Source organism: Boleophthalmus pectinirostris, unplaced genomic scaffold, assembly GCF_026225935.1.
Source record: "Boleophthalmus pectinirostris isolate CB_2022bp ecotype Guang Dong unplaced genomic scaffold, ASM2622593v1 HiC_scaffold_21, whole genome shotgun sequence".
Taxonomy (NCBI): domain Eukaryota; kingdom Metazoa; phylum Chordata; class Actinopteri; order Gobiiformes; family Gobiidae; genus Boleophthalmus; species Boleophthalmus pectinirostris.
Genome location: NW_026571175.1, coordinates 18,219,168 through 18,237,608, shown reverse-complemented (window position 1 = coordinate 18,237,608; position 18,441 = coordinate 18,219,168). Strand labels below are relative to the sequence as shown.

General features: G+C 40.5%; 3 protein-coding genes across 8 annotated transcripts in view; 2 read left to right on the top strand and 1 right to left on the bottom strand.

Moving 5' to 3' along the window:
- rapgef5a (Rap guanine nucleotide exchange factor (GEF) 5a) overlaps positions 1-5,604 on the top strand; it is a 37,248-nt gene extending 31,644 nt beyond the window's left edge. Inside the window, exons 16-26 of the mRNA XM_020932536.2 lie at positions 39-117; positions 271-420; positions 522-619; positions 1,621-1,743; positions 2,377-2,555; positions 2,636-2,726; positions 3,183-3,233; positions 3,313-3,400; positions 3,477-3,541; positions 3,625-3,679; positions 3,849-5,604. Of these exons, the coding sequence (XP_020788195.1) occupies positions 39-117; positions 271-420; positions 522-619; positions 1,621-1,743; positions 2,377-2,555; positions 2,636-2,726; positions 3,183-3,233; positions 3,313-3,400; positions 3,477-3,541; positions 3,625-3,679; positions 3,849-3,967 (1,098 nt within the window). The 3' untranslated portion in view covers positions 3,968-5,604. The remainder of the gene's footprint in view (positions 1-38; positions 118-270; positions 421-521; positions 620-1,620; positions 1,744-2,376; positions 2,556-2,635; positions 2,727-3,182; positions 3,234-3,312; positions 3,401-3,476; positions 3,542-3,624; positions 3,680-3,848) is intronic.
- Positions 5,605-7,911: 2,307 nt separating this feature from the next.
- cdca7b (cell division cycle associated 7b) lies at positions 7,912-10,940 on the top strand. Of its 3 annotated transcripts, none has more exons than XM_055157067.1 (10): positions 7,912-8,201; positions 8,826-8,957; positions 9,034-9,131; positions 9,200-9,395; positions 9,513-9,575; positions 9,668-9,850; positions 9,961-10,110; positions 10,185-10,334; positions 10,411-10,547; positions 10,636-10,940. In XM_055157067.1, the coding sequence occupies exons 1-10, from the start codon at positions 8,184-8,186 to the stop codon at positions 10,655-10,657; spliced, it is 1,149 nt and encodes a 382-aa protein (XP_055013042.1). In that variant the 5' UTR covers positions 7,912-8,183; the 3' UTR covers positions 10,658-10,940. The 3 variants fall into 3 exon arrangements, with proteins under 3 accessions (XP_055013042.1, XP_020788330.2, XP_055013043.1); XM_020932671.2 differs by having other exon boundaries at positions 8,826-8,969; XM_055157068.1 differs by having other exon boundaries at positions 7,914-8,201; positions 8,826-8,951.
- A 229-nt stretch (positions 10,941-11,169) lies between these two features.
- Positions 11,170-18,351, bottom strand: sp4 (sp4 transcription factor). Of its 4 annotated transcripts, none has more exons than XM_020932745.2 (7): positions 17,664-17,813; positions 17,468-17,538; positions 16,322-16,672; positions 14,480-15,662; positions 14,180-14,378; positions 13,909-14,102; positions 11,170-13,041 (listed from the first exon to the last, which is right to left on the bottom strand). In XM_020932745.2, exons 1-7 carry the CDS (start codon positions 17,707-17,709, stop codon positions 12,752-12,754), a joined length of 2,334 nt encoding a protein of 777 aa, XP_020788404.1. In that variant the 5' UTR covers positions 17,710-17,813; the 3' UTR covers positions 11,170-12,751. The 4 variants fall into 4 exon arrangements, with proteins under 4 accessions (XP_020788404.1, XP_020788405.1, XP_055013013.1 ...); XM_020932746.2 differs by lacking the exon at positions 17,664-17,813 and adding an exon at positions 17,822-18,351 and having other exon boundaries at positions 11,173-13,041; positions 13,909-14,108; XM_055157038.1 differs by lacking the exon at positions 17,664-17,813 and adding an exon at positions 18,084-18,351 and having other exon boundaries at positions 11,173-13,041; positions 13,909-14,108.
- Positions 18,352-18,441: the final 90 nt, after the last annotated feature.

Here is an 18,441-nt window from a genome sequence, read left to right as displayed (position 1 = left end):
TATAAGTAATAGTTGTTTATATTCTCTCCTTTATCCAGAGTAAACAAATGTACCAACAACTGAGTTTAAAAGAAAACAGTTTGCATCACCGAAGTCCTCCGATCGAAAACAGAGAGGGTGAGTAATGAGCATTAATACAGACTGCCTAAAATTACAGAAAATTGCTAATGGCATTGTGTGCATAATTTCAGTAAGCATATGCAGATTTGATAAATAGCTCTCTTGTCTCGGCACTTGAGAGAAATGCCTGTTATTTTGCCTCTGTTGTAGTGATTTGCTGTGTGTATGTGAGCCCTGACTCGTATTTAAGCGTTCAAACACACCCTTTGCTTGAGGCTCACGAGCTGTTGAGGATTGTCTCCTTGAAGCTGGACCGTGCAGATGAGGAGATGGTGCTGGCGGTAGTGTCGCACAGTGGAGGTACACACTCAGTAATAAAGTCCAGAGTCCCTGCTGTGAAAGCTCATTTTCTACACTTTAGACTTCCATTACGACTGTCATTTGTCTGTGTGCATCTGCAGAGCGAAGAGTGTTACAGCCCAGTGACTGCGTCTACTCAGAGTCCTTAACCCCACAGGGGAAACTGGTGGCCTGCCGCAGGAGTCTCACTGAAATCCTGGTCTGTACCTTTTGTCTGTCTCTGTAAGGTTTTCCCCAAACTACAAAAGCTTCAATCATATGACTCCATCATCGAAATGTATACCGTTCATAGTGATGGGAAGACTACTTTAAAAATGTATTTATATATTACATACATAGTCCAATCAGAGTACTGTATTGTGAGCTTTATGTTTGTCTCACTGTTGTCTTACCCATTGGAGAAGGAAAAATCGCACATACTAGTAGTGCACAAGAGCAGTGTTGTCTATTTTTCTCACTAATTCTGTGTTATTTGAAGCCTAAATCAATCAATCAAAAAGTAATTGTACCGAAATACAGTTACTTAAAATTTGTATTCTGAATACGTATTCTCAGTACATGTATTCAGTTACTTTCTAATAATGACCATACTATAGGACTGCACAATAGCTTGAAAATAATACATTGCAAATATTGGCATAATGCAAATCGATGTGATGTACATGTATAGCAACAACTGAAAGTTCTATATCTGACAGAAATTTACTGTTTCTTAAAAGGAAAATATAAAAAGATTTTGCTTTGTTTTGGTCTTGGTTCAGTCCTTTTTTTTGATAGAGTTAGACTTGTATCAAAATTAAGGCAGGTACACAGTTGTTGAATAGTGTATCTTTTACCATATTGTGTATGCCTATTATGTAAGCCTTTTTGTGATTTTAATGATCAAAGGTGTATAAAACCTTAAGTATTTCTTAAGTTCCATTGGACTTACTAGATTAACACTGCAATTGATATTTATACAATTGTGGTAAATAATATGCCACACCTCCCCACCCTCCAGTCTTTGTATTGTGTTTGCTTGTATCTTGCCAAAAGTGCTTCCTATTGTATGCTATAATATTTCTAGCGTAGTCATGAGTGTATTGACTTCGCTAATAAAAGGCCAGATAAAGTTGCACATTTTAACCCTATTCTCTGTAAATGCTGTTGCTTAGTGTTGCACAGTATTTGTAACTATGTGTTTTGTGTCTGTGTGTGTAGCCTCCATTGACAGACTGCACTGAGCTCAGCAGGAGACCCGTGCGTCTCTTGGGCATCAACACATGGGATGTGGCAACTGCACTAACCCACCTAGACTGGACCCTCTTTAAGTCTATCCACGAGGTACTACTTATGACTTCAACCCGCACAGAGCATCATGAGAAATTCATAGATACAAGAAGCTGTTGGAACAGGCATTAAATATGGAAATGCTTTATAAGATTTGCTAGATCATGAGTATAGAGAGTGTCCCCATAAATAAGTGGCTGTCAGGAAGAGTAGTCCTTATATAAGCAGAAAAAACAAATTTTGTTTTTTGTCACGTTTACCTTACTATAGCCTTGTCAAATCTAAATACTTAAAGGTGCATTGTGTAACTTTTCTGGTGGAGGGTCTGTCAAAGGCTTTTCTTCATGGAGGTGTTATTGCTTTGTCTTGAATGTTTGACAGTATGGCATTAAACCTTTCTATCTTTATGGAGACCAAACCAGAGGAGAGACAACCCTGCTCACAGTCAGAACGCCTGTTTTTCTAGGTATTTTTGAGCAGTAAAACCACTTGTATTTGAATAAATGTCAGGTAGAGCTGTTTAAAGTCATACTTTGGAGCATTCCAGACAGAGCAATGACATACCCATAGAAACAAGCAGGTGAAGGACCACCAACCAGGACGTTACATAGTGCACCTTTAAGTTACCTACACTGTATTAATATTTCAGTATATTTTAACATTGTGTTGTTTGCTCTCCTTTTGTAGCAGGAGCTGGTGTACTACACGCTTCGGCGCAGTCCTGGTTCTGGCCACACGGCGTCGCTGTCTGTCTTGCTGCAGCGCTGTAATGAAGTTCAGCAGTGGGTCATGTCTGAAGTCTTGATGTGTGTGTCACTCAATAAGAGAGTCCAGCTGCTCAAGAAGTTTATCAAGATCGCTGCTCAGTAAGTTTTCTCCTTAACCGTACAATGATAAAACACAAGCTACCAATATCTATAAAACTGGTCAATGTCTGTTTTCACAGCTGTAAAGCCCAAAGAAACCTAAACTCTGCATTTGCCATCATCATGGGACTGAACACAGCAGCAGTTAGTCGACTCAACCAAACATGGGAGGTAGGGATGTGGTCATCTTTTTAAGAACTACAGAAATGAAAAATAACTTTATCACTTTTCACAAAACAAAACAAAAAAAACAATTATATTTCGACAAGAAGACTCTATAAAGATTTGAAAAAAAAAAAAAAAAAAAGACAACAGATTGTCAATTTCAATAGTAATCTCACATGACAATAGCTGGGCCTGGTTAGTATTTGGAAGACCACTGGGAACACCAGGTGCCACAGGGGCAAAAACTATTGTTGTGTCCTTAGGCAAGACACTTCACCTACTGAGTGCTTTGGGTGTCTTGAAAGACGCTATATAAATGCAATGATTAATTATTTGGTCCTGCTCATGTTATTTCACTGGAAATATGAATACTGAAATGAGTACTAGTTTTAGTGTGCATTAGTATCTGGGTATCAAAACTTGTGACAACCCTACAGTAAATGTATGACTGTATCTTTCCAGAAATGTCCTGGGAAGTTTAAGAAGCTTTTCTCTGAGTTGGAGCTTATTACGGTAGGTCTTTTATTGTTGCAGTATTTCTAAGATATTATGGTTTTATGGTTTTTCTTTTCTTTTTTTTATTGGCACTCAGGATCCATCCCTCAATCATAAAGCCTATAGAGATTCCTTCAAGAGGATGAAACCTCCGAAGATCCCCTTCATGCCACTTCTTTTAAAAGGTATTACTAAACCTATATTGTAAGGTACATTATAAAAATATATAAATGTCTATATGTGTGTACTCTCTACTTGTAGACATCACCTTTATCCACGAGGGAAATAAAACCTTTCATGACAACCTGGTCAACTTTGAGAAACTGGTTAGTTGATTCACAAGTGCTCTCCCTCATTCATCATTGTCATTTTTTTTTATGTCTTAATGAACATACAATTTGTCTTACAGCATATGATTGCAGACACCGTGAGAATGATACGGCACTGTCAAAGTGACCAGCCAGGTTAGTCATAATGTACACAGTGCTAATTTTTAAGAGTTCTACCGCCATCTGCTGTTCAGTCAGAGAATTAAGTTTTAACAGTTACCAAGCAACCATTTTCAGGTGATCTCCAGGATTATTATTATCTTTGAGGTAGAGGTTTTAACAGTGTTTTTCCTTGTCTCTTTAGGTAACGAGGTCATCGGCATGGACAGCCCAGAGGTGAGGGCCAGCGTTCAGTATCTACACATCATTGACAATCAACAGACGCTATTCGAGCTCTCGCATAAACTGGAGCCTCGTGCCTGATCGTCCTTATAAAAAGCAAGGGCGCACATATTATTAGAAGCTTCATGTGACAATACAGAGCGTCCCACTACCAGCAGAGTTGCCAAGCAGACAATGGGAAGACTGCTGTTGCATTTGAAGGCTTAATAGCACTAGAAGAAAATGGACTGAAAAATATAAATATGCCATTTCAATTGTCAAGAAAAAGAAATTCTGCACAGCCACAGATTTGCCAAAAAGAAGAAAAAAACTGAATGCGTGTAATTAGTTTGTACAGTATCTTTTTGACTGAATATGCCATTGTTTTGTGCATTTGTGACTATTTATTTAGTCTGTTCTGCAGCTGAATACTTTTTATTTCTTTTAGTGTTTTAGTGTCACTGTTCAGAGGCCCAGCCACTTTTCAGTTGTAAATGCTTAACTCCTGCCAGTCGGGATTTTGATGTTTGTGTTAGTTGAGATCACCATAACATCTGCAGTGCACCATATCTACTCATCTTAGTGTCAGTTTATTCCACAAACAATCCTTTTTACCACTGTTTGTAATATTAGTTTACAAATATACATGGTTAAAACACATGCTGATAATCTAATCAAAATAACAATTACACTATTTGTTACTATAGACATGCTTGTTATTAAAGAGGTAAAAAAAACAACACTGAGTTTTAGTGATCATGATCTGTTTTTTTTTATTTCTTTATATTATTTCATTGCAGTGATTCAAGCTCTTGCACGGTAATTTACAGTTTTGGGCTATAGGTCAATATGAACCTGAATAATGTAAATTTAGTTTGGCTTCTGTTCACTGACCTGCCCACCCGTATTGTGCCAAACGTTCTGCTGCTTGAACATGTGGCTACTGTGTTTCGTTTTTTTTTGTTTTTTTTTACCACAACTACAGTCTGTCTCAAGACAATATGATGACTGAATGTGCAATACAGGGATATGTTTTATGATCATTACTATTTTCGTAGACTGTTCACAAAGTAGAGCAATTTTCTTTGTAAATTATGTCAACGATTGAGGTATTGGTTGGTGCCAAAAAGGCTGAGTTTTACAGTATTATGAGCAAGATTTCATTCATGGGCTCAATACAGCAGCTCCTGTTTACTTTTTGCAGGGCAATTACTTTATTAGGTTATCCTATTGCATTACAAAACTATGTAACAAGGCAAATACACTCAAGTAACATAAAATACATGACAATACATTTGCATATGCATATGTTTTATTTATTGTAATGTTTATTTAAGTGGCAAGATGTCTAGGTTTCTATGCCATGTTTGAAGCCAAGTCTGTGGGTGCTCACTTTTTTTTTTATCACGCAGGAGTGAACCAGACAAATGGTGCATCTTGGAGAAGCCATTGTCATGTGTATTTACTTTTTTTTTTTAATGCAATGTTGTTTTAAAGCTGTTCGCATGATAGAAAACACAGTGTCTACTGAGTGAGAGGACACAATGAAGGCTTTGTACTACTGTAATCATGTGTAAATAAAACCCTCAGTTATGTTATTTATCTGTTGTACATGAAAAATGTTGACAAAGCAATATGTTCCCCTTGTGTCCCTCCACCTGGTTTTCTAAATGCAGCATTTTACTATGTCAAGATTTTACTGAAAATGAATAAATTATAGGTTTTATGTGACAATGCCAGCAAGTTGTTCTTGTTTTTTTCTTGTATCTTTTGGAATACAGTGTTGGTTGTGTAACATAAGAATGGGCAAAAAGAGCTTCCATTTGACTCTAAACAAGTGTGTTTCAGAACTTTGACAACTGGGTAAACAAATGTATCTTGTACCGAATTTAGCAGTGTGTACTCACCTTACATTCAAGTCTCCATCTGCCACTTGCTCTGCTACCTTTAAAAAGTCCATGTTATTATTGGTACATAGAATACAGAAGCATACACTTTCGGGATACTTTCCATTCAGAAAAACATTTTTGCATCCACTTAACCATCTTATAAGCGGACCTTGGCTGTCACCATTGCATCAACTGGGGTAATACTGAGAATCCAGACCTGTTGAAATGTAGGAATAAGTGCCAATAAGAAAAAGTGATACAAATAAAATGTTTTAATTCATGTCACACCTGTTTCTGATCAAACAACTGCTTCGTCTCACGTCAGTCCATTTGTTTTGGCACAGCACACAGCCAATTTCATGTCCAATATAAAAATAACAGTTTTAACCCACTTTGCTACTGTACCTCTCGCTCTGCTCACCATGCAGTTGTCCAGTGTCTCCTTACTGTTCCTGGGTGTGTCCCTGGATTTGGCTTCTCCTGGGTTCAGTGAAGTGAAGCTGGAGCATGGAGACTGTCCCATGTTCTGGTTCAGCTTCAACAGTCGCTGTTACAAGTACGTGATTGCTCATGTGACCTGGGCTGATGTAGAACTGTACTGTGTGTCCCAAATATTCAACAGGGCATCCATCCACACCATGGAAGTGAACAAGTTTATTCAAACTATGATTCAAAGTTACTGTCCAATGCAAAACAACACCTGGATTGGACTCAGTGACCTCCACAACAAAGCTGCTTGGACGTGGTCTGATGGGTCATCAGTGGATTTTGAGCTGTGATGTAGTGGACTACCTGACAGCGCAGGAGCCCTTAAAGATTGTGTAGCACTTAACTGGGAAGAAGAAGAAGCAAAGTGGAATGACAACAGATGTTCCACTACCTTCCCATTCATCTGTGCATCACACAAACCTGTGTGTCAGTAATGTTTCATTCACAAAGATAAATTTGTTACACAAGAGAAGAAAAATAAAATAATCTTTAAATGATCTTTGAATGTATGTGTATTTGTTGTCTGAAAGTTATCTAGCAAACAGTTGCTTTTCTGAAATGGAATCAAAAGTATGTCTTCTGAGATGTCATCATAAATGTCTTGACTTGTGGTGCATTAATTTATAAACATATAAATATGAACATGTATTTTATTATATTATATAAATATATAAATGAATATACATTTTTTTAAAATGTCCCATTAAAGCACCACTGGAATAACTCTGAGTTCAAACAAATGTTTAAACATGAGTTATCCCACAGCATTATATTTGTTTTGGCTCAAATATCTTACACCAAGCCCACTTTGCAAAAGAAAACAGCCTCTCACTCTGCTCACCATGCTGTTGTCCAGTGTCTCCCTACTGCTCCTGGGTGTGTCTCTGGGTTTGGCCTCTTCTGGGGTCAGTGAAGTGAAGCTGGAGCTGTGTGTGCATGTGGTCTGATGTTTGTCCAGTGCATTTTAATATTTTGAATAATGGAAAGCCCAACAAAGAACTAAAAAAAAACAAACAAAAATGTGTGGAATCAACTGGGATGAACAAAAAAATTTATAAAAATTGGAACGATACCCATTGCTCAGAAACCATTCACTCTGTGTAACCCTGTGTGTTAACAGTTCTGTGATTCAAGTCTGTTCCAAGAAAAAAAAACGTAGGCCTATATTACAATCATAGACTGTAAAATTGCTGTTACTGTCTATTTTATATATAGTTATCTGTTGCTTTTAAATTGTCATTATGAATTAACCTATTGTCCTAACATCATAAAAGCCATTTGAAAATATGTTACCTACCAAAAGAGGGTAAAAGTTCACCTAGAACACTGTTGGTGTCAAGTAATCTCATTAAGCAGAATTAGGAAATGAACAATGAAAGTCGCACATGAAGGACACTGACCAGTCAGTTCCTACATACACTGAAGATAAGGTTTAGTTTTTGTCAAGCAAGCAGATCACTAATGTGAAGTTTTTGTGTTGTGCATGTAGCCTACTTAAAACTTCAACCATATGTTTGAACAGCTCTTAGAGCCTTGTGAAATTAGTCAGTGCTTTTATGTGCTCACCTCTGCATGAAGCACAGGGAAAAGAAACGCCCATCGACTCTTTTCGCGGGAACGATTGGAGTGCACCATTGTAGAGAAGAGGGGGGATTACAAATCTAGAAGTGTCACAGATAAACTAAAGACAAGACAGATCGTAATTAAAACACTATCTCATTATCAGCGTGCTTTAGTATACGAATAAATTAATCGTATAGCTAAAGTAAATCAAAATTGAACAAAGATATTTGAACTATCGTAGCACCACCCGTCTTTGGTAATGTCCACACTACAACGCTGTTGGTTTTTAAACTCTTCTCCGCTGCAGCTCATTGGGTTTTTCTGAGCACATTTCTGGATTCTTTTAGAGTTAGCAAAACTTTATAGGCCAGAATAACATGACTCTTGCATCAAAGGTAAGCACTTTATCAACTGCACACTGTAGTGTTTACGCTGGTTTCATGTTTACAGTTTTTTTACTCAATAATTTTTTGTCTCTTGCCAAGTAAGACATTCTAATAAACAAGCTTGATTTGGCATTGATGTAACAAAACGTTATATATGTATATATTATTACAAGGCAAAATGTTCTAATCATGTACCAAAGTATTTATCGTTTGAATTTATTTTGCACAACGTTAACTACATTAGTTCAGTCAAATTTGGGCCAGTAAACCTTACAGCATGTTGTGGTGTGGTGGTGGTTTCACAGTCAGTGGTCCAAAGTTTATTTTCAAGTCATGGGGAAAAGGCTCCCTCTGGTGTCAAAATTCTGAAAATACACAAGACGTTTGAGATCTTTATATAAACATAATGAATAGCTTACTACTACTGTCTTACAGGAATGTTAGCCTAATTGCTAGAAAGATTATTTAGATCTCTCAATTAGACTTAGACTTAGTAGACTACCCATCAGTTCTATTTTGTCCAAGCTAGAAATGAGTAATTGCAACTTAACCTTGCATAACAGAATATCCATAATACTTGTACACTGTGTTCAGTCTTTTGTATCATTGTGGTCTTGTATCCATTTGCCATAGACTCCTCCCAATTTCCGGTCCCAATTTATAACCCCCGAGCTTACCCATTTGTTCAGCCAGTCTGACAGTGAGGAGGAGTTTGAAGGCTTCAGCGAAGATGAAGACACATCATCTGAAAACAATGTGGTGAATGTACAGATAAACGTAAATGATAATAATTACATGTGATCAAGTATATTACTTTATAACTGGTTTTCATTTCTTTCAGATGGTGGAGTCTGAGGAGGAGGACAGTGACACCAACTTTTATTCTGACGGAGAAGAACCATCATCTCTAAAGAATAAAAGTCTCCTAGTGGCGTTAAGGTTTGCACATGCCTAGAAATAAACTTGCATTTTTAAATTCAACATAATTAAACGTGCAATTCCTTTAGATTTCCATTTAAAAGACCATGTACCTCTAAACAACAAGCATTTAAGAAAGAAGGACAAAATGGTTTAGAGCATTCTCCTCCACGCCAAAAGCAGAAGGTGCAGGAGCAGAAAAAGGAGGATGGAGATACAGATGAAGAGGTCTTGTCACAAAGCCTGAAGAAGCGGAATAAAAACATTCAGGAAAACAAAGCTATGGTAGGTCAACTTTCTTGGCATTAAACAAAGGAAGTCAAATTGCCCAACCCTTCTGTAAAATCATGATTATAAGCCAAACATTTTTGTTCTCACACTTCTGTTTCTCATTTGTTTTAGCTGGCAAAGCTGTTCGCTGATTTGAGTTCTCTGGCTGTTTTGACACCACCCTCAACCCCCCAAGTAAGATCTTACATTTACCATCTACGGAATGGTTGCTTTTATGCAGAACTCTGTTCATTCATTTATGGTATCTTCTTTAATAACTGGTTTAGAAGAAAAAAAGCACACCGGAAAAAGAAAAGCCTAAAAAACGCAAGTTTGAGGCCGATACAGGATCTGAGAGGAGGAACCCATCTCGCAAAGCACGTCCTCCAGAGAAATTTGCTGTTGAAGAGAAGCCTGAACCTGGTGTACGCAAAGTGCCCAGGACAGTGGACATCAGGGCACTGGTAGAGGTATTTTTCATAATAATAATAATTCAAATACATACATTCATTCTATTCTGCTGGTTTTAAGTGGTAATCTATTGATATATCATGCATGATGCTTCATTGTGTATGGGCAGGTTGATGAGGAAAGAGCCACTGAGGGAGCGAAGAGAAGAAAGAGCTCCAAAAGGAGCCAGTACTATGTTAGGTCAGTGGATGAAATCACAGAAGAAGAACTTGACAACATAGCATACCGCTCCAAGGACAAGATCTGGGACAAGGAAAATGTTGGTGATGGCTTATTTCAGTTCTTAATTATTCACAGAGCAAAACGTCTACATGCAATGTTCCTTTTGTTTAGGGCAGTTCATGTCACCAGTGCAGACAGAAGACTCTGGACACCAAATCGGTCTGCCGCAGTGGTTTCTGCTCTGGTGTGAAAGGTCAGTTCTGTGGGCCATGCCTAAAGAATCGCTATGGAGAAGATGTGCGCACTGCGCTGCTTGATCCGGTGAGATCCAAAACAAACCAACCATACTCTTGATTCTCCATCAGAGGTTTGAATGAATTTGCCTTTTTCTGTGTAGACATGGTCATGCCCCATCTGCAGAGGCATGTGCAACTGTAGTCTGTGCCGCAAAAAGGAGGGACGCTGTGCCACAGGGATTCTGGTGCAACTGGCCCGTTTCAACGGTCATGGCAGTGTTCATGAGTATCTTGAGAGGTGTGTATTGTTTGGCTCTGTTTTTAAATGTGACCGTAAATTATGAATAACTGGGGCTTATTCTTACTTAACTTTCTTATTTTGGCAGCATTAAGAACGAGCTGAAGTAGATTGAGATACACCAACACAAAAGTGTTGATCCACCTTGGGAAAGGAGCAATCCTCATTTAGTTTTACTTCAGAACAAGGCGCATAAGCTGTAAATGTTTTATTCTGATTTTATTGTTGCATATGATGCGTTAATGTGGCAAACAGGCTTCATCTAAGTCACGTTCTTTTTTTTACTTGTTCGACACTGGCTTTTTATTTTATATTTTTATATCAACATTTGAACAAAGTATATAGTCCTTCATATTGTACGTTTATGCTTACTCACTTTGTGCTCAAATAAATGTTATAGTTATTATTTTCTGAGCTTGGAAATGTGTGAGTTTAGACTAGAACTGTTGTAGGCAGGTGCTTTGCTGTGATATTAAAATATATTGTGTTTCTAATATTCCAAGAAAAAAAATATTTTACCCAGTTTATTGTTGTGTTATGCAGGCAAAGCAACCATTTATATTGAAGTTGTTCTTTTTTAATCAACATAACACATTTTTACAAACCAGCATTAAAAATATCAATAAACTGGAGCCTTTAAGGCTAACCATTATCAAATGTCATGAAGACAAACAAACATCTTTAGAAAAAGATTTACAAATGAGATTTCACTACAAAATATCAAAGAAAAGTTGGTCGACACACGAAAGTTTACCAAAACATCTAAATCTGTTTGGTTAACAACTGTAGCTTTTTGCATTCTTTTTATATGTATTTTGTAAAAACATATTATGGTGCAAAGAGAACAAGAAAAGCAATTATCAGACGCTGAAAAGAAATGTATAGCACAAGTCGAGTAAAAAGCAGCACTGGGCAAAAAACAAACATGCTGTACACAAACTCACAATATAAGTCCAGCAAAAGGCAAATATTACAAATCAAGGATAAATAAGTTAGTGTACACAGACGGACCTGTGTGCTAATAAAATGCAAGGGGACATTAAAAAGAATGATAAACTCTCAAATAAAATTTAAAATAATGTACGCACAGAATAATACAGAGCAACATCACTAGAAAACATTTCATTATATGCACATAAATAGCCTGTCTCACACCCACCTCTGGCACGCCATCTTTGACATAAACCACCTTTTCAGCGGCTCTCAGCTTACAACTAGCCTGACAGGCAGACTGGTGCGCTCTACATTCTATAGGAAAAGCACGTTGTCTTGACTGGCTAGGCTAGTGTACAACTACTTGTGTTAAGGCAATTGTCCTATATGGGTCGCACACCAGTGAGAAAGGTGGGATAAACCGCTTGAAAGCAACAGTTTAAGTGCTGTTGTTACACGACCCATCAGATTGTAGTGGTACCTTGTGTTTTAAGACAGCGTCACTCCTATCTGATAAGTCCCTTTATCACAGAGTGAATAGACTTGCTTATAAACAGAAAAAAATCCCCTGACAATGTAAACATGACTTCAATAGGATTGTCGCAGAAGTATTGCTTTCACTGAACAAAGTTGTAGAAAGCTAGATTGTTTTTCATTATAGAAACATTTTACTTCGAATGGCCACTGTGCCTCATAATAGGAATGCATTTTGTAAAATAAATCTTTCATATGTGCTTACTCATTTTTCTTCAAAGTCCAGCTTGACTGCCAAAGATTTGTCAGTCAAGTCATCACAAAAACACAAACACCTGAATTAAACTTGAGGACTACAAGCTGATCCATTACGACATATACTTAGGTAGATCTTCATCCATGGGAGACATCACTCATACCAACATGCACAAAAATACCCTCTCCTTCTCATGACTGCCACTGCTCTTTCACAGCTTTAAACAGTCTTAAAGTATGATTGACCCTCAGCATTGCGGGAAATGTACATAAGAAACAGAACGCAACTTTGTGCATAGAGATTCTGTCATGATTAGGAAAGGTCTTTATAGTTATATGTTTTTTGTCATCGGGTCTTGTGCTAATCTCGTTTTACTTTCCCCACTGCAGATGGAATGATAGATTAATTTTATAAAAGCCAACTATTTTTACACAAAGGTATTTTATCTACTATCTTCATATCTTCTTTTTCAAATTCCTTTAAATTTTATATATCGTGACACAACCATCATTTAGAATCTGCAGGTTTCACAAACAGGAAATTATCCTTCTGTGTACAAGCAAGAGTCAGCTGCCTCCTCATCTTCCTCCTCCTCCAGGTGATTGGAGGTTGTGGGTGTGGCTGGGTCAGAGTCTCGATTCAGAGTTCCCACGGCAACAATCTGTGGCGACGAGCCCAAGCCCTCTGCAACATCCTCCTCCAGGTCGTCAGTAGTGATGATGGCCACTGCTGCTCCGCCTTTCTTGTTCTGATGAGTCTTGATGTGCTTGGACAGGTGGTCACTTCGCATGAATCTCTTGGAGCACTCTGGGCACTCAAATCGTTTTTCCCCTAAAAAAACATACAGAGTGCCCGGGGGTTGTAAATACTATCGCTGTATACTAATTAGGGATGGGCATGATTAATCGATAATTGATCATTAAGAATTTCATCGATTACGTTCATTTTAATCGACAAACCGAATGTAGGTTGCTGTGCGTAGCGTGACCAAACAGGGGTCCGTACATGTAGCTCTCTGCACTCAGAAGGTGCGAGCAAACACAAACAGTCGGTCAGTCTGCAACGCAAATGTGTATTTAACGATGATTTGTACAAGACATTCCACGCTTTCCGTTGCGTTCGGGACAAGTGTGAGTCCATGTGCACAGTGTACAAAGCAGCACATATGTTTCGGTGTCCAGTGGGAAAAAGGTTTGCAAGGTGAGAGTCGCGCAATGTCGATGACAAGTCCCCACCTCCCACCTTCCGTACGGTGTCCTGGTTTTGACAAACGCAAATATGGTCACACTAACCTGTATTCCACTAAGTCATGTCTTTTAATCCAACAGAAGTTGACCGCATCAGTGCACAAGAGCTGTAGTTTTATCTTCGCTTAGTTTCTGCAAATTAGCGACGCGGTTTTAAGTTTCGTTTTTGTGAGAGTTGCGCAAAACTGCGTTAAACACATTATAATGTCAAACGGATTGATGTGGCTCTAGAGTCGTTACGGTTTATATGTCGTAAAGTTGAATTTATGTATGCAGGTTAGTAGTGCAGATAGTAATAATAATGATGATCATTTTAATATAAACACGTTAATGATTAATCGATAATTGATCGTTAATTCTTCTGACGATCGATTAAGAAAATTTCATCGAATGCCCATCCCTAATACTAATACTATCTGTTGTTGATTTTTACCTGTTTTGGTCATCTTACCCGTGTGTGTTCTTCTGTGTCTTTGTAGCTCATCACTTCTTGTGAACCGCTTTCCACAAAAAATCCAGTTGCAAACAAATGGCCTCTCGCCTGTGTGCCAGCGTAAATGCGCTCGCAGGTGTGATGTCTTCCCATACACCTTCCCACAGCCCTCCATGTGACAGATGTGCTGCTTTTTCTTTGATGGGTCTCCACTATTCCTAACACAAAGACGGTTAGGGTCATGACTGTATGGATTACATGAAAACATCCATAAGGCTATGTTGAGTACCTTCCCTCCCCATCCCTGCAGTTGGGACAGGAGCAGGCCACACGACGTAGCCTCTTACTGGGCACTCCCTCCTGGTCTGAAGAGCTTTGAACAGAGCCCAACTGGTCTGGACTTAAGGATGAGCTTGATGCCATGTTACCAACAGTGACGGTCACTTGAGATGGTTGAACTTTGACTCCCTCCTGGTTTTGAGGTTGACCTTGAACATAACAGAAGAATTACTGTGGGATATCTGACTGATACAAGCTATAAAATGTCAAATGTAGGCCTATGCATCTTAATGCTGTAATCAAGCCTTACTCTGTAGACCAGTGATGGTGAGGGGAACACCCTGCACCTGGACCCCAGCGGTGCCTAGTCCCGCGATGCTGACGGTCTGAACCCCAGAACCTGGGTTAATCTGGGCCGCACTCAGAGTCAGAGGGGCTCCGCTAAGAGACACAAGGCCTCCACCCCCAACTGTAGTGCCACTGGCGACTGGAGCCAGTGTGAGCTGTTGAGGCACAGCAGTGCCCAGCCCACCCTGCAGGGACACTCCTCCAGGCAGCTGCAAGGTCTGCCAGGTGATCTGTCCTGAGGGCGACAGGGTGGGTGTGCGGATGAGGACCTGTGCAGGGTTTTGGAAAGCCTGGATGGGCTGCAGTGTTTGTCCCGGGGCCAGTTGCACTGTCTGAATATGCTGGGGCTGTGACTGCTGGCCTTGGGTCTGACCCTGAGTCTGGGGCTGCAGCTGGATCTGTTGAAGCAACTGGTGTCCGACCTGGCCCACTATCACCTGCTGGATGCTTCCAGTGGAGTCGCTCTGATTCTGGAGCCCATTAGCCTGGCTCTGAGAGTCCACCTCACCTCCTTGTGCTTGGATGTCAGCGCCTCCCTCGGCTCCTGCAGACACTACTTGTGTCCCCTCCGATGTGCTGTCACCCTCACTCACAGCCCCTGCTGGGGCAGTTGGAGCTGAAGTTGCCCCTGACATGGCTGTTGCCACCAACTGGTTACTGTTAGCAACAGATAACGTGCCATCTGCAGATTGAATTAACTGCACAGCTCCAGTGGCGCCCACATTATTAATGACAGGTAACGCTAGAGTCATGCCTCCGAGGTTTATAGGTACTGTGGTCATCATGGGGGTTTGGGAGCCTTGAATAGTCTGGAGCTGGATTGGGAAAGACTGGGCAGGGCGAATCTGGAGTGGGACAGTCTGATTGGCTGTACTTGTCAGGATGGCCTGCTGGGTGGAAGGCTGAAGAATGGTCTGGGTCTGGCCAGGACTTTGTGTTGGTATGAGTTGAACTTGATCTGCCAAAGCTCCAATGGAGGTGGGCTGGGCTGAGCTGATGTGAATCGGCTGTCCATCAGCAGTCTGCAGGTGTGGGATGACCTGGTACTGGACCCCGCTGCCAGCATTGGGCAGATTCTGAACCTGAATGATCTGGAACTGCTGCTGCCCGGCTGTTACGCTGTTGGTCCCACCAACTGCCTTCACCTGTCCAATAGAAGAAATGACATTAAACCAATATGTCACATTCACATGACAGCACAACATTCTTAAGTTGAAAACTGAGCTGAGGACAGGTCAAAATTGTAATGCGGACTAGAGTTTGCTGTTTAACTCTCAAAAGTAAATATTTTGTATTGGTTTATGGATAATTTATCTGTAATTGATGGGCCCTATCCACATGGAACAAAACTAGCACAAAGTTCAACATCTTTGTTGATGTTACATTAGCATCAATCCCCAGGGAAGTGTTGTTGACATCAGCTGTAAAGTATCAATTCATGAGTTTCAGGCAAACAATCCCTTCCTGGTTTGAAGGATTTTGTGAGGAAAAAGATATATTTTAACTTGAATTACTTTATTGCTATAATAACAGCAGAGGACAGCTGCCATGCAAAATCCTTCAAAATCAGGAAGAAATCCTTTTGCCTGAAGCTCATGAATTATTTCTGAATACATAAACTATGAAAGTCTATAATTGTGTTTTCAATAAAAAAAAAAAAATTAATTGTGGTCAAATGTTGTGACTTAATAAAGGTGTAATACACAATGCATTTTACAATAATACAATAAACATTTTGGATCATCATAATGCAGTGTTGACATGGTCTTTAACAATACCATGACCCAATGCAACAGGACTTCACCTTGCGTCCACCAGGAGAGCTGTCATTGACCAACGTGGGAGCCAGTGTAACAGCTACAGGCTGATTGTTGTTCTCCTTGGCCATAGCTGGAGCTGCTGCAATGATCTGCCAGCCGTTGCCTGTGAACTGAGCTGGGACCAGTTCCAGCTGTTGGGGCACCAGTGTTTGAGCCCCGGCTGTGTCCAACACTATCTGCCCCTGGAGCTGACCAGCCTGCAGCTGGATCTGACCAGTCTGGACCTGGGTCTGCTGGGTTCCTGTCTGGGTCTGAGCCCCCTCTGTTCCCCCTTGTCCCCCGATCTTACTGCAGGTGGCAGCTAGCAGAGCCAACGGGGAGGGCTGGGAGGAATCCTGGATCAGAGAGAATCAGGAAATGAGATGGGGAGGGGCAGAGGGGGTTAAAGAGTGACAGGGAAAAGAGCGAGGCCATGTGATTGTTGGAGTAGTGCAGATAATAAACTTAAATAAACAATTAAAATCAATGGCACCAGGAAAGTTAAGAACATCATTATACTCTCAAACATCTTAGAATGAAATGTACAATGTGAGGGGGAAATTATTCAAACACAAAGCAGAAAGAGAGCTGTCAGTGGAAGTGGGCGGTGATACAGGAAGCGAGTGGGTGGGCGTGTGAGAAGCACATTTCTCTTTTCTCAGAATAGTGGAAGAAAAAATGCCGCCCATTCTCCTCCCTTTCAAAAGAAGTAGGTCGCAAGCAAATATTTTATGCTATACCAATTGTCAATGGGACATGTTTTGAAATCCATATACATGATAACATCCAATCAATGCCTGCTCAGCATTAATGACAGAAGGTGCACTAACTAAATGGCCTAAATATAAAAACATAACCCATAGCAGATGGGGATCTCAGTTCTACAGTTATAGTGTCTCATATTAGTGCTGTCGCTCCAACTAATGACTCCATTATGTGCAGATTATTCTGAACTAAATTCAAACAGACAAGCCAAAATAGCGGTGACTGAAAGTGTGACAGCCGTATAAGCCTATTCATGAGGCAGGACAGAAGCAGGAAGTGGAATCCACCAGAGAAACGCCCCCAGAGGTGTTTGGCTGGCTGCTGAGAGGGAAGGAGGAGAGAGCATTTTTGACCCACAGACAAACTCAAATCATTTCTTTACATACCTGTGATCCAGTACTTTTGCCCTTTTTAGATGCTTTCCCTCCTTCTGTTCCAGATGATTCTTTCTTAGAGTCTATGGGGACAGCACAAAGTAGAGTAGTACAATGTTACAATTAGGCTATGCTGTAGGCTAGTTCTCAATAGAGTGAGAATTACAAAGTCACAGGACAAGGCGCAAGCAGGAAGCTCAAAACACACCTGATATCGCAGACAAAACATAACAAAGATAGTCAATAAAACACATGAGAGAGAGGTAACCTCATCACCAATATCAAAGAGGCGCGTAGCCTCCTATCTGTCAGACAGAACCAGGGGCAGCAGAGGGGAGGAGAGACCAACAGGGGGAGGGTACCTACCACTCATAACGCATTAATATACCGAGAGGGAGAGGGTGTAGTTCACGGTAGAAGGCCGGCCGGGTACAGAGGCGGAGGACGGCCTATATGTTCGGCGCTGAGCCGTGGCGGATCTGTCCCTTTGACGAAACCACCCACCGGCCAGGAAGGGCGGTGCCAAGCGCCAGCACAATCAAGCACACATCGAGTATTGAAGAAAAGATACACCACAGTAGAGTCCGGAACAGACGCTTTACGCAGCTTCTCAGGACCTCTCTCTTACCGTGTTGACAGTCCATAAACGAACAAATAAGAAAGTGTCAGGGTGATATCCACAGAGAACTTGGCAATGTGTGACCGCGGAGGCCCTCCCACTTCCATTTAAGCATCAGGACAACACCCTCTTCTCGTCGCCGCCGTTATTCCTACCGCACGACGCAGGGACGCCTTGTCGCTCTTGGCTGTGCATTAAAATAAACGCATAACCTGTATTTTTATTTTAAGCGTAAACAGATTTTTTCGTGCACAATTGATTTTTAAAGAGGGAGATACGAGGAGATAGCAGTGGCTTTTGTGGGCGGATGCGCTCCTCCCACATATTCAGATTGGACGACGAGGATCGGCGTGCGAGGGTCGAGATG